Source organism: Nerophis ophidion, linkage group LG12, assembly GCF_033978795.1.
Source record: "Nerophis ophidion isolate RoL-2023_Sa linkage group LG12, RoL_Noph_v1.0, whole genome shotgun sequence".
NCBI lineage: Eukaryota > Metazoa > Chordata > Actinopteri > Syngnathiformes > Syngnathidae > Nerophis > Nerophis ophidion.
This window is the reverse complement of record NC_084622.1, coordinates 36,050,482-36,066,340: the sequence shown is the minus strand read 5'-3', so window position 1 is coordinate 36,066,340 and position 15,859 is coordinate 36,050,482. Positions and strand designations below refer to the sequence as shown.

Here is a 15,859-nt window from a genome sequence, read left to right as displayed (position 1 = left end):
CTTCCCGGGGGATCCCGAGGCGTTCCCAGGCCAGCTGGGAGACAAAGTCTTCCCAACGTGTCCTAGGTCTTTCCCCGTGGCCTCCTACCAGTTGGACGTGCCCTAAACACCTCCCTAGGGAGGCGTTCGGGTGGCATCCTGACCAGATGCCCTAACCAACTCATCTGGCTTCTCTCAATGTGGAGGAGCAGCGGGTTTACTTTGAGCTACTCCCGGGTGACTGAGCTTCTCACCCGGCGGAGGAAACTCATTTCAGCCGCTTGTACCCGTGATCTTATCCTTTCGGTCATGACCCAAAGCTCATGACCATAGGTGAGGATGGGATTGTAGATCGACCGGTAAATTGAGAGCTTTGCCTTCCGGCTCAGCTCCTTCTTCACCAAAACGGATCGATACAGTGTCCGCATTAGTGAAGACGCCGCACGGATCCGCCTGTCGACCTCACGATCCACTTTTCCCTCACTCGTGAGCAAGACTCCTAGGTACTTGAACTCCTCCACTTGGGGCAGGGTCTCCTCCCCAACCCGGAGATGGCATACCAACCGTTTCCGGGCGAGAACCATGGACTCAGACTTGGAAGTGCTGATTCTCATTCCGGTCGCTTCACACTCGGCTGCCAACCGATCCAGTGAGAGCTGAAGATCCTGGCCAGATGAAACCATCAGGACCACATCATCTGCAAAAAGCAGAGACCTAATCCCGCGGCCACCAAACCCGAACCTCTCAACGCCTTGACTGTGCCGAGAAATTCTGTCCATAAAAGTTATGAACAGAATCGTGATAAAGGACAGCCTTGACGGAGTCCAACCCTCACTGGAAACGTGTCCGACCTACTGCCGGCAATGCGGACAAAGCTCTAACACTGATCGTACAGGGAGCGGACTGCCACAATCACAGTCCGGTACCCCATACTCTCTGAGCGCTCCCCACAAGACGTCCCGAGGGACACGGTCGAATGCCTTCTCCAAGTCCACAAAGTACATGTAGACTGGTTGGGCAAACTTCCATGCACCCTCAAGGACCCTGCCGAGAGTATAGACTGGTCCACAGTTCCACGACCAGGACGAAAACCACACTGTTCTTCCTGAATCCGAGGTTCGAATATCTGGCGTAGCCTCCTCTCCAGTACACCTGAATAAACCTTACCGGGAAGGCTGAGGAGTGTGATCCCACGATAGTTGGAACACACCCTGCGGTCCCCCTTTTTAAAGAGAGGGACCACCACCCCGGTCTGCCAATCCAGAGGTACCGCTCCCGATGTCCACGCAATGCTGCTGAGTCTTGTCAACCAAAACAGCCCCACAGCATCCAGAGCCTTAAGTAATTCCGGGCGGGTCTCATCCAGCCCCCAGGCCTTGCCACCGAGGAGCTTTTTAACTACCTCAGCAACCTCAGTCCCAGAAAAAGGAGAGCAACCACAGATTCCCCAGGCACTGCTTCCTCATAGGAAGACGTGTTGGTGGGATTGAGGAGGTCTTTGAAGTATTCCTTCCACCGATCCACAACATCCGCAGTCGAGGTCAGCGGAACATCCGCACCATACACGGTGTAGACAGTGCACTGCTTCCCCTTCCTAAGGCGGCGGATGGTGGTCCAGAATCGCTTTGAAGCTGTCCGGAAGTCATTTTCCATGGCTTCCCTGAACTCCTCCAATGTCCAAGTTTTTCCCTCCGCGACCGCTTAAGCTGCACACCGCTTGGCTTGTCGGTACCTGTACACTGCCTCCGGAGTCCTATGAGCCAAAAGAACCCAATAAGACTACTTCTTCAGCTTGACGGCATCCCTCACCGCTGGTGTCCACCAACGAGTTCTAGGATTACCGCCACGACAGGCACCAACTACCTTGCGGCCACAGCTCCAATCAGCCGCCTCGACAATAGAGGTGCGGAACATGGTCCACTCGGACTCAATGTCCAGCACCTCCCTCGTGACATGTTCGAAGTTCTTCCGGAGGTGGGAATTGAAACTCTCTCTGACAGGAGACTCTGCCAGACGTTCACAGCAAACCCTCACAATGCGTTTGGGCCTGCCAGGTCTGTCCGGCATCCTCCCCCACCATCGCAGCCAACTCACCACCAGGTGGTGATCGGTAGAAAGCTCCGCCCCTCTCTTCACCCGAGTGTCCAAAACATGAGGCCGCAAATCCGATGACACAACTACAAAGTCGATCATGGAACTGCGGCCTAGGGTGTCCTGGTGCCAAGTGCACATATGGACACCCTTATGTTTGAACATGGTGTTTGTTAAGGACAATCTGTGACGAGCACAAAAGTCCAATAACAAAACACAACTCGGGTTCAGATCCGGGCGGCCATTTTCCACCAATCACGCCTCTCCAGGTTTCACTGTCGTTGCCAACATGAGCGTTGAAGTACCCCAGTAGGACAAGGGAATCACGCGGGGGCGCACTTTCCAGTACTCCCTCGAGTGTATCCAAAAAGGGTAGGTACTCTGAACTGCTTTTTGTTGCATAAGCACAAAAAACAGTCAGGACCCGTCCCCCCGCCCGAAGGCGGAGGGAGGCTACCCTCTTGTCCACTGGGTTGAACTCCAACGCACAGCCTTTGAGCCGGGGGGAACCAAGAATTGCTACCACAGCTCGTCGCCTCTCACTGCGTGCAACGCTAGAGTGGAAGAGAGTCCAGTCCTTCTCGAGAAAACTGGTTCCAGAGCCCTTGCTGTGCGTCGAGGTGAGTCCGACTATATCCAGGCAGAAATTCTCTACCTCGCGCACTAGCTCAGGCTGATTCCCCCCCAGTGAGGTGATGTTCCACGTCCCATGAGCTACCTTATGTAGCCGAGGATCGGACCACTAAGTGCCCTGCCTTCGGCTGTCGCTCAGTTCACAACGCACCCGACCTCTATGGCCCCTGCTAAGGGTGGTGAGTCCATTGGAGGGGTGACCCACGTTGCCTCTTCGGGCTGGGCCCGGCCGCCAGGCGCTCGCCTTTGTGCCCCAACTCCGGGCCTGGCTCCAGAGGGGGGCCCCGGTGACCCGCGTCCGGGCAAGGGAAAACTGAGTCTCTGTTGTTGTATATCCATAGAAGTCTTCGAGCTGCTCTTTGTCTGATCCCTCACCTAGAACCTGTTTGTCTTGGGAGACCCTACCAGGGGGCATAGAAGCCCCCAGATCACATAGCTCCTAGGATCATTGGGACACGCAAACTCCTATACCACGGTAAGGTGGCAGCTCAGAGAGGAGTGGCAGCTCAGAGAGGAGCCCAAAAAATACTGGATCCCGTGCCCATCCCTACCTGAAAGACATGTATGGTTTGCTGCTGGACGGATAACACAGCAAGGATGTTTCTGTAGAGGTAGAGTCCCTGGTTGTGGGACAGGATGATCTTGTCACATTTGAAGGACCTGGTATCACACAGCCTGCCAGTATGGAGATCGATTACGTGGAGAGAGTAGTCTTCCAAAGGAGACCGAGGATTTGGAGTCACTGATTCATTGTTGCGATAAACCTATTTGAACAACAACAATATGTATGAAATTAATTAGCGTTTTAGTTTTCTGTGTCAATTTTGTCGTATGTTTGATAATACCGCACCTCAAAGAAGTATGGCGGTGGCTCCTCGGGAACGTACACGGCTGAGCCAACGATGACGTAGCGGCAGTCGTCGGTGAAGAGGCTACACTCCCGGTTGAGGTGCTCTCCATTGGACGCCACATTAGTGACATGTAGCAAGGAGAAAAAACGTTCAAAAAGACGACCTCGAATGTTGAGGGAGCGCTGGTCGTTGGCTGTTGCAAGGGTCTCACCCTCTTGACCTCTCAGCAGGTCCTGAGCTGCTTGGCAGCCCTGGTATTCATAAATCTGTATTTAAACAAATCAGTTCAATTTTGAATGAATACACAGTTCTTATGATAGCAGGGTATCAAAAATAGCATACTTTCAATAGAAGCAACTATCAGTTCCGAAAAATACGCGCCAATCATAGTAATAAAGCGGGACTGAAACAGAAATTATAATTTACCTCTAGAGATGTCTGGTCAGATGAGAAGGCGATAAAGCAACGACCATCAGGTGAAAACTTCCTCAGGAAGCAGGGAGGCTTCTCCACGTTGACCACAGTAAAGTTGGGGAAAAGGTTCTGGTGGAAGCAGCGTACTCTGTACCAGTGAGCTCCTGGATGGCCTGAGCAAATCCGACGCATTTCAAGACGATAAACCACATTCTGATTCTGGATCCGTCGAGGTTTGAGAGTGGGTGTTTCCTCATCCATCACAGCGATTGTTGCCTCGAAACTCTGCCTATTAGGTAGATTTGGGGTGAGCCTGGGGGGTTGAACGACTACATCCCTGACCAGCTACCTGTTTGTTTAGGAACAAAAGGAATGGACATTAAGAAATAATCCTATCACATGCAGACTTTCAAATTGCTATTGAAAAATGCCGTTATTAGAACAAAAAGTAATTGGAAGACATTCAACCCACAAATAACCACTCTGGAGCAGATAAAATTTGGGAAATTGGTGGATCCAGGAGGTAGGAATACAACTCCATATACCATCCATCCATTCTCAACCGCTTGTCCCTATCGGGGTCGCTGAAGCCTAAACCAGCAAAAGGCAGGGTGCACCCTGAACAAGTCGGCACCTCATCGCAGGGCCAACACTTATAGACAAACATTCACACTCACATTTAGTGTTGCCAGTCAACCTATCCCCACAATAGTTACAAAGGCAGTATTGGTCATACCAATTCTGATATTGATACTTAAAAATTTCAAGATCATTGAATGATAACATTTTTGATCACAATTATAGTTATACAAAAACACAGGTTGGTGGTGTAAAACTATACATTTATTTCAATCATTCCCTTATTCTCTTCAATTACATACAATATTTTGAGCAAAATAAATTAAATAGCAGAAGCCTTTGGAAAAAAATAATAAACAAAAGCAAAAACTACTATTGGTTCTTATTTAAATCCTTTGTTTTTTGCCCTTAAAATCCTCCTGTGTCTAGGGACTTATTTTCTGAGTTTGTGAACGATAAGAAAAACAACAAAAGAACAATGTTGCTATATTTTGTGAAAACATCAATCTAATACTGTAGTGTTGGCTAACTTGACGATCTATGGATATCTGTATTGATCCACTCACTATTCTTTACGTTCAAGAGCTCTTGCTTAGGGGTTAGCATATTCCCAGGGTGTAGTGAAGTATATTAAGCTATTTCTCATCCTCCAGTGATAATGACATTTGTCAGAAATATCGTTAATTTGCTGCGATTGAGGCAAGGATGAGTGAAGACTTATTCAACTGGCGGCCCATGGGCCACATTTGGCGCGCCAAAGGTTTTCATTTAACCCGATGAACATCACACAAATGGGCTTGATGAAACCTAAAACTAGGGTTGATCATGTATGCAGTACTCCAGCCACAGTGCAGGGGGCAACAGCGAGGCATGTATTTTACAATGAAGCAGCAGTAGGGTAAGTAGAAGAAGACTACCCATTCTACCTTGGTAGAAAAAACAGAATAAATTGTAAGAATAAGACTTTTAACAAAGACTGGACAACAACGTATAAATGTTCTACCCCGAGCAGGCGCCTGTGTCGTTGTTTTCTGGCGGACCTTTTAAGCAATGAACACATCGATCCAGACAAGCAGCAACAATGGTAGAAATCCTAACTGTAAGCTTCCTCACTAAACATGGTCAGTAGATATAATTTGTGCATGAAGATTGTTTAGTTTGTTTTGTATTGAAATTGCTGACTCAGTGATGTATTTTGTATGAGATTAATGATCAAACCTTGTTTAATACATGTAGTGCTAAATTTGATCAGTAAAGGGCACTTAAAGCGATAAATCACATACAATGTTTGGTGTGTGAATGTTGTGTAATTTCTTTATGTGTCAACATTTGTAGTTATTGTGTGAATATATTAACACTAGACATTATATTTCATTTATGTACAATACACAATAGACATTATTTATTTAAAATACATAATGGACGTGATATTTTTGTTATGTTTATTTTATGCTTATATCTTCAGTCTTACAAACCTAAATGAAGAAAGAAGTGTAAATCAATAAAACTAAGGAAGGAAAATAATTCAAAATAGAAACATCAATCCAACAAAGACTAGAGCTTCTTTTTCTTTATACTGTTCACTAGCTGCACACACTGGAAACGAGTAGCATTGTAAATTAATGAATTTATTGAAAATGAAATGTGAAATGCGACGTATTTACTTTGCAATTAAATAAAGTATCAAATAGATATATTCTGCGGGGGCACTTTCTGAGGAAACATCGTTCCCTGGGTCTTGAAACTGGGGCTCTCTTCATAATGTAGTTGACTAGCCCTGAATTAGTGACTTGGAAGCAGCTTCATACTGCTGAAGATGGGTATAACAGCTTGACCATTTAGTTGAGTGGCTCGAAGGTTTGACCTCCAAGCAGCAAATCCAGGTTCAAATTACCCCCTCCCCCAAAACATCGATGGAACAATGAGGGCTAAAATTAGTATGTGAACTCTATCATTCCAGCTAAATTTGAAGCCAGTTATATAGTTTAATATTACAACATACATTTATCATTTCTATACTACGTGTCAGTCCAGTTTCTGATATTCAACATTCAAATCATTCCTACAATCACAGTATTTCTATATTCAAACCATTTCACAGTTAAACTGTTTCTATACTATATTTCACTGGCATTTCAACTAGCATTCTTCAATATTTAAACCATTCCTACTGTACTCTCAAACATATTCTTACAATCATTTTACATTCCTTCTGCATTTCAATTTAGCTAAGGGACAAGCGGTAGAAAATGGATGGATGGATGGAATTAAGGCATTCACACACAATTTTCACGGAAATGATATTTTCTAGTTGTAGCTGTAGTTTATTTACAAACAGTAAATTGTAATACTAAACTGTAATTTGTACTGTAATTTAGTGTCCCAAAAACTACCTAATAGTCCCCTGTATACATCTCAACTTGAAAGTATAGTTTGTTGTAGTATTGCACTATTAGATAGCTGCGCTTGGATTGACAGGATGTGTCAGTGTAGGAGACCCGAGCCAAGGGTAACGGGGCTTCAGTTACCTAGAAGATGTACAGATTGCTCTAGGCTTAAATGACATGAGAGGAACAGCCGAGGTAGCTGAAAGGCATTTAGATATTTGAACCTAGTTGTATATAGTACATATATATATATATATATACTGTATATATTTGTGCTTATGTATAAAGTACGGTCAGGTGGTAATAATCTGTACTCCTCAAACAGACTGGAAGAAGTGTTGCCACTCTCAGACAGATACAAAAGAAGACTTGTGAGTGAAGTTCTGATGTGTATTCCGTGGTAGGCAATAACCAACCACAATTTCAGACAATCCACCAGTTAGCCATCAGGTCAGACCGTTAAACCTATCCAGACTGAATGAAGAAGGCAGCATTGAGGATATACTGAGGTGAAATAGTGTGAAGTACTACCAAAATTGCAGCAAAATGTTTGGTAATGACAAACTTCAGCTTACCACTAAAAGGGCAGCTGGAATTTAGAATGAGTCAGGAGAAGAGCAGTCAAAAATGCAAATAAGTTGCATGAAAGTGCAACACTGTTTCCTGTGTAAAAGACAGTACCTAAGTCAAAGCTGCAACAAGCCATGACCATACTGCTAAATGCGAGGCTCAATGAAGGTTATTGCAATCTTATTCATGGTGTCCCCTTAAAGTAACTGAATGTGGCGCATCGCCATTGTAAATTCATGGCTGCCACACCTTAAAATTATGTGTTTTAGCGTGGAAAAAATTAAGTAATACAATGTACTGTAGCCTCCAGAAAACGTCACACAAGGTGTGACGCTATTTTTAGCTTTTATTGCCAATAATATGATAACAATTGGCTCAATTTCATGAAAACACTTTTATGTACGTGCTTCCCCGGACAGGTCAATCAAAACCACACGAACATAAAACATTATCACCAGCAGATCGTTACAGTGTGAATGGATATATATCAATCAATCAATCAATGTTTATTTATATAGCCCCAAATCACAAATGTCTCAAAGGACTGCACAAATCATTACGACTACAACATCCTCGGAAGAACCCACAAAAGGGCAAGGAAAACTCACACCCAGTGGGCAGGGAGAATTCACATCCAGTGGGACGCCAGTGACAATGCTGACTATGAGAAACCTTAGAGAGGACCTCAGATGTGGGCAACCCCCCACCCCTCTAGGGGACCGAAAGCAATGGATGTCGAGCGGGTCTAACATGATACTGTGAAAGTTCAATCCATAGTGGCTCCAACACAGCCGCGAGAGTTCAGTTCAAGCGGATCCAAGACAGCAGCGAGAGTCCCGTCCACAGGAGACCATTTCAAGCGGAGGCGGATCAGCAGCGTAGAGATGTCCCCAACCGATACAGGCGAGCGGTCCATCCTGGGTCCCGACGAGCGGTCCATCCTGGGTCTGGACTCTGGACAGCCAGTACTTCATCCATGGTCATCGGACCGGACCCCCTCCACAAGGGAGAGGGGGACATAGGAGAAAGAAAAGAAGCGGCAGATCAACTGGTCTAAAAAGGAGGTATATTTAAAGGCTAGAGTATACAGATGAGTTTTAAGGTGAGACTTAAATGCTTATACATTCTATATTTAGCCTATTATGCGTGCTCTATTAACTAGTAATGCACCAGAAAAAAAATACTCTGACCAGAACAGTGCTGCCGAAACCGGATGTAAACAAGACGCACACGATGTCTGGAGCTTAGTCAGCATAAATACGATGTGGACATAAATTCAATACATCCCAGATATACAATATGTGCAAATATTAAAAGAACAGTGGCGGCGGCTTTTAGGGAGAAAAAGTGCAACTGGACGTCTTATTCACTGCTACTCGCTTTACGTCAGGGACATTGAGCTACAGAAGTAGAGTCTCTAAACACATGTATGTTAAATAATAACACCAGAAAAATATGATAGATTCGTTTTGCATCATGAGCCGTAACTTACAGTTAACGTTCTTACAGTGCAGTGGCCAAGAATAAGGGATTTTTGGGAGAGAATTGTGAAAAATGAATACACAGACAAATTGTGGATTTAAGGGCCCTCGACATTGTTCGGGCATGTGGGTCTCTCCAAGCCTGCGGGTTGGCTTTTATTGCCGGAACGGACCTGCGAGACGGCCCGGAGACGCCACGCTCACCCAGGCCAACTAGGGGACCAAGACAACCCTTCTACCCTTGTTGTTCTGCATCGGTGCCCCGCTGGTTCGGTGTTTAGGTGCCGTGTTAATGCAAAAAATGTGTTTCCATCATGGTTTTGTGACACACTTGAGTATCAAAACCTCTGAAAAACCAAATCATGACAGCATAAATGTTTTAGCCATATTTGAGAAGTTTTTTGAAGTACGGGTGTTTCCATTACCAGTTTCTTATTGCGATATTTAGGTTTTGCGCATTTCTGCGGGTAATGGAAACGCAGCTACTGAGACAAGAAACAACAGTGATGGGCCTGTTTGGTTTCGACTTGTTGACATGGTAAGTCTTTGGAAGGAGAGACTTGAACAATTTGGAACAAACACACCCGATGATTAAAAAGAAAAGAAAAAGTGTTCTGTGGTCTGACAAGTCCACATTTCAAATTGTTTTTGGAAATATTCGACATCGTGTCATCCAGACCAAAGGGGAATCGAACCATCCAGACTGTTATCGACCCAAAATTCAAAAGCCCGCATCTGTGATGGTATGGGGGTGCATTAGTGTCCAATAAATGGGTAACTTACACATCTGTGAAAGCACCATTAATGCTAAAAGGTACATACAGGTTTTGGAACAACATATGCTGCCATCTAAGCGCCGTCTTTTTCATGGACGCCCCTGCTTATTTCAGCAAGACAATGCCAAGCCACATTCAGCAGGTGTTACAACAGTGGCTTCGTAAAAAAAGAGTGTGGGTAATTTCCTGACCCGCCTGCAGTCCAGACCTGTCTCCCATCAAAAATATGTGGAGCATTATGAAGCGTAAAATACAACAGTTGAACGACTGAAGCTCTACATAAAACAAGAATGGGAAAGAATTCCACTTTCAAAGCTTCAACAATTAGTTTCCCCAGTTCGCAAACGTTTATTGAGTGTTGTTAAACGAAAAAGTGATGCAACACAGTGGTGAACATGCCCTTTCCAACTACTTTGGCACGAGTTGCAGCCATGAAATTCTAAGTTAATTATCAATTGCAAAAAACAAAACAAAACAAAAAAAAGTTTGAGTTTGAACATTAAATATCTTGTCTTTGTAGTGCATTCAATTGAATATGGGTTGAAAAGGATTTGCAAATCATTTTATTCCGTTTTTATTCACTTCTAACACAATTTCCCAACTCATATGGAAACAGGGTTTGTACATAAATTAAAGATGCATCCATAATCAGTTTTTAATCGAATCATAGCTTTTGAATCGTAGCCTACCTCCAACACGGTTAAAAATCATTTAAAAAAAAAGCAGCAATCTTGAAAAATGATGGCCATTTGGTTTTTCAACATGGGTAACATATTTTTCTGAAATAATAGGTCCTGGAGTACATGTGTCCTAAATTTGGTGCCTGTACAACTAAGTGAAAGATTTATTCTATCATCTGCTCCACTAATTGTGGGATGAATAACGTCTCTCCTATCCTACCTGTTTGAAGGCCACCAGCCACAAATAGGGAGCAACGAGCAAAATGGTAATAGCACATTACAATACCACATTGTCACACACTGTTCAGTAAAGGCTGTCAACAAATTCCATTTGTTGACAGCTTAAATTTGAATTATTCCTAATAAAACATATTTTGCTTGGAAGTTAAGTGAATCAAGACTAAAGTTACACCCATAATAAAAGTGTCATTTGGTGAGTTTTTAGAACTTCTCTGGTGGTGCAACATCTGCAAATTGTGCAATGTTCCACAGAGCAACAAGCTTGCAAGCACATAATCAGGATATGTTTTGGGTTCAGATTGTAAATACAGTATGCAATTTGAAAAAACTGTGAAGCGCTTGTTATGAGAGGGGGGCATAAGCCGTCTTTCTTCAATACTTTTAATTGCAATTCATGCTTCATGAAAAAAATCACAATCACAAAGGTGTTAATGCATGCTTATATTTCCTGTCATTTATTTTTAGACTATTGCAATGCTCTGCTGTTCCCAAAAGAATATTGCAACTCTACAATTATTACAAAACTCAGCTGCACGCCTGCTGACAAGGGCAAGAGGGTGGGAGAAAATTATACTAGTTTTAAAGTAGGTGCATTGGCTCCCTGTCAGGGTCGATTTTAAAGTTCTATTATTAGTTTTCAAATGGCTCAATACCCTTGCGCCTTCTTATTGATCTGACCTGCTTTTAACATATTATAGATCTTGGCACCAAACTTTTATCTTTACCAAATACCAGAACATAGACCCACTGTGAGGCGGCATTTACAAGTATGGCCCCCACCTATGGAACATCCAACCAGAAAGCCTCAGGACCGCAAAGACCGTTTATATTCAAAATAACAAGATTAGGGCAGGGCGATATGGCTGAAAATTACATCACAATATACATTTTATATTGATCCATATTGATAATTATTGATACTTTTTATGAATTATTTAAGCCTGCCAATAACTACAGTAAAACCATTTTCAACTTACCAACAGTGATGGGCTGTGACAAGTAGGGATGATATTTGTTAAGAAATTATCGAGTTTGAGCCCATTATCGAATCTTCCTATCGAACCGATTCCTTATCGAATCTCTTATCGAATCTAGATAGGTTGTTGTTTGTGCACTGAGTTCCAAAAGCCATAGATGTTATATGACTGGGCCGGCATGCTGTTTGTATGGAGGAAAAGTGGAAGTGACTGAAGACAGCATGCGGCCGTTATAGGGTGAAGGTATCAGGTGAGAGAGGGCGCTAAGGGCACGCCCCCAGTGAGCATATATAAAAAAATTGCCGACAAACACATCACCAACATAGACGTGGTGCCACTCACTTTCGACATTCCGATGAAACCCACTGAAGAAGGAAATCAGCAAGGTAAATGATAAATGATAAATGGGTTGTACTTGTATAGCGCTTTTCTACCTTCAAGGTACTCAAAGCGCTTTGACACTACTTCCACATTTACCCATTCACACACACATTCACACACTGATGGAGGGAGCTGCCATGCAAGGCGCTAACCAGCACCCATTAGGAGCAAGGGTGAAGTGTCTTGCTCAGGACACAACGGACGTGACGAGGTTGGTACCTGGTGGGGATTGAACCAGCGACCCTCGGTTTGCGCACGGCCACTCACCCACTGCGCCACGCCGCTCCAAGGTAGCTAATCGATACGCACAACGGGGCAAGAGAAGCCTGCTTTTACTGTTGTTCTAGCTTGCTATGCCAATGGGCAACGAGACTGACTTTGAAAACGATGAGAGGGAATCTGTCGTGTTTGATGGAGACCCTAAGTTGCCCAGCTGTTCATTTCGGGCACAGAAGATGAGGACTTGGATGGATTTGTGGATGAAGATTGATCAAAAATTAATGTGAGTACATTGATAAATACTTCAATAAAGTACAACCAAACTCAACTTTGCTACTACTGCCTTTTTAAAACTGCATCCATGCATGCTAGCTTATGTTTTGTGATAAAGTATGTTTAACAATGCCTGCGGCCCAAAATACGCTGTGCATTATTTATGCGTGAAATACAGAAATAGCACCCGTAACTGACAAGGCGCCTTTTAATACGTTGCGCCCTATGGTCGCGAAAATACGGTATAGCGGCTTCAGTAAAGGGAACCAGTTCTCAAAAAGGGATTTGAATCCAAGGAATCGGTTCTTTTCTTATCGAACAATCGGGAGAACCGGTTTCGTACATCATCCCTAGTGACAAGCTACATGTTGTTAAACTACGTAGCTTAACTACCTTTTTTGTGAGCTTGTCAGTGGCTTAGTTATTTTTTTTAAAGTAGCTTTTCCTTTTGCTTAGCTATTTTTAGGGACATTTAGGGACAAAGCTACAAGCGACAAAGATAGAAAATGAACTGGAAATCCAGGCCCAAAAATATATGGGGAAAATCCAATGATCTGGATGAATGAATGACTGATTGATTGAAACTTTTATTAGTAGATTGCACAGTTCAGTACATATTCCGTACAGTTGACCACTAAATGGTAACACCCGAATAAGTTATTCAACTTGTTTAAGTCGGGGTCCACGTAAATCATTTCATGGTACAAATATATACTAGTAGCATAATACAGTCATCACACAGGTTAATCATCATAGTATATACATTGAATTATTTACATTATTTAAAATCTGGGGGGTGGGATCGGGAGGGTTTGGTTGATATCAGCACTTCAGTCATCAACAATTGCATCATCAGAGAAATGGACATTGAAACAGTGTAGGTCTGACTTAATAGGATATGTACAGCGAGCAGAGAACATAGTGAGTTCAGATAGCATAAGAACAAGTATATATATACATTAGCAACACATTTGATTATTTACATTTGGTTATTTACAATCTGGGGAGATGGGATGTGAAGGGGGGAGGGTGTTAGTAAAGGGTTGAAGTTGCCTGGAGACAACATCCATACATATGGAGAAAATCCATGATGATTGGTTGGTGTTTGTATGATGAGTCAGACTTGGCTAAGGTTGGGCGAAACATTACAGACTGGCCAATCAGAGGCAAGATAAGGCAGGTCACTGAAACTAGTAAACACATTCATAACAGTCAGGGACTCATGTCACATGACAGGGAGGGAGTCGGAGACAGGGACGCTTCGAGCTGACCACTCAAAAAAAATTAAAAAGAAACATACTTGAAAATGGCAAAGGGATTTTCTCCCGCACATTAGATTTTTGCGTAATGCGTGTCCTTGGCCATATTTTGACTAATGCATGTGTTTAGAAACAACAGTCAAAAGTGCCCAAAACCTTAGATTTTAGTTGTTTACTCTGTAAACCAAAATCATAACTGCTCTATTCATCCAAGACGTCCAAAACAAATTTAGGAACACACATTAAGCTGAGTTGAGTTCATGAAAAGTTTTCTGCACATAAACATTACCAACTGTTCCCATACAACGAACAAGTAATTATTTTTTTTCTGTCAATATATAGATAGATGCTGTTTTTTACTGTAGGCAGAAAAAATTAATAACACTACAAGTGTGGGCCAAGGAAAAGGCAAACTAAATAAATACATACAGTGGGGGGCAGGGACCACTAGAGGAAGTTGTAGGGTGTCCTCAGCTAAATGACATATAGTTAATAGTAATGGAGCCTTATTGGGTCCATTTGTACACTCTCACCTACATTAACATTGATATTACACAGTGGGCCCATAATTATAAATACCAAACTACTTTTGCCATGTAGCTTGCTACAATTCTTTCGGGGATAGCTTTCCCTGGAGCTTAGCTACATTTAATCGAGAGTAACTTGTTGCTTAGCTTACTACATTTTCCAAGGAGCTTGCCGATAACTGTTTACCAAGGGTGCTATTTATGAGTGGAGAGAGTGTCTGGTTGCAAGGTAGGATGAGCGCGGTGACGGTAATACGATAATTACGGTAAATTTCAAGGAAGTTGCAGATTTGAGACACAAGATGGTGGTAGGGTATAAGCTATTAAACACTTTACAGTTTGGGAAGCAACTCATTAAACGGCATATTGAAAGTGCAAGGATGTTACAGCATCGTCTGCATTAAAACCACCAAAACTACAGAATCGTTTCTGTTATTGAATTGATCTATCAAAATATTATTATTAGATATTTCTCTTTACTCCATGCAGTGAATCCGGAGCAGACAAAAGGACGGTGAAACCAAACCTCTTGGTAGTTGATACTGTTACGTGATTGGCTAAAAGCGTGTTCCCTCCATTGCTCAGTGAATACCGTTACCTGATTGGCTGTTAGCTTGTCCCTCCCATTGCTCTTTGACACCTCCTGTTTCCTATTTGCTGGGTTTCCAAAGCGCGAGTGACTTCATAAATAATGCAATCCAAAAATATAAACATATATGACATAATTTATCACATTTTGTATTGATATCGATTATGTGTTTATCGTGATATACAGTATATTCATATCGTTTAATCGGCACATCCCTATTAAAGGGCCAACCTATCTTCTTCCGCTTATCTGAAGTTTCCTCTCCCCAGCCTATTAAAGATACACCTTTTTAAACAGCTTTTTTTAACTGATAACGCTTCTTAGGTTCTTTCATTTTTATTTTGTAATTTTCCTTTTTGTTTTCAATGTTATGTTTTCATTGTTGTATTAATGTATTATTTAAATCAGATTTTTACATATATTTAAAAATATACCATATACTATTTTAATAGATGACATTAATTTTAGTTATTCTCCAGTGTGGACACCCCAAAGGTGCCGTTTTTCCTCAATCCTCAGTGCCGGGCCATGTTTTGTTTTCATTATAGTGTTGTGTGCGCGGGTTTGTGTTTTCTTTTCTTCTTCTATTTTTTGTTGGTGTAGAGTACTTTGTGTTGTCAATTGCCTGTGTATCAAACGGCTATATAAATTGAACTTTGATTGATTGATTTACTGATTGACCCGGAGTCACACACTGCGTTTTTGCAGAGAAATCATGATAAGAAACATCCAGCAGTACACCGAGTTTACAATTTAATTTATTGTATTATTCCTGAGTTTCATGTTGCATTTTACCTCAGCTTAAATGTTTCATTGCTGAGTAAAAATGTGTATCTTTCCAAATTGGTAGGTGTCAGCTTTGTTAAATTAAATTCTTATTCATGAATTTACTTAATAGACTAACCTGTCTTACTTGTTGATAGTAACAGAACATGTTATTTTAGTTGAATATT

The 15,859-nt window shown here is 42.6% G+C and overlaps 1 protein-coding gene across 2 annotated transcripts in view; it reads right to left on the bottom strand.

Moving 5' to 3' along the window:
* Positions 1-15,859, bottom strand: part of det1 (DET1 partner of COP1 E3 ubiquitin ligase) — a 50,231-nt gene that overhangs the window by 12,689 nt on the left and 21,683 nt on the right. For both annotated transcript variants that reach the window (XM_061917467.1, XM_061917468.1), the window contains exons 2-4: positions 3,981-4,317; positions 3,554-3,820; positions 3,255-3,467 (exon numbers count right to left, since the gene is read on the bottom strand). In XM_061917467.1, the coding sequence (XP_061773451.1) occupies positions 3,255-3,467; positions 3,554-3,820; positions 3,981-4,229 (729 nt within the window). In that variant the 5' untranslated portion in view covers positions 4,230-4,317. The remainder of the gene's footprint in view (positions 1-3,254; positions 3,468-3,553; positions 3,821-3,980; positions 4,318-15,859) is intronic.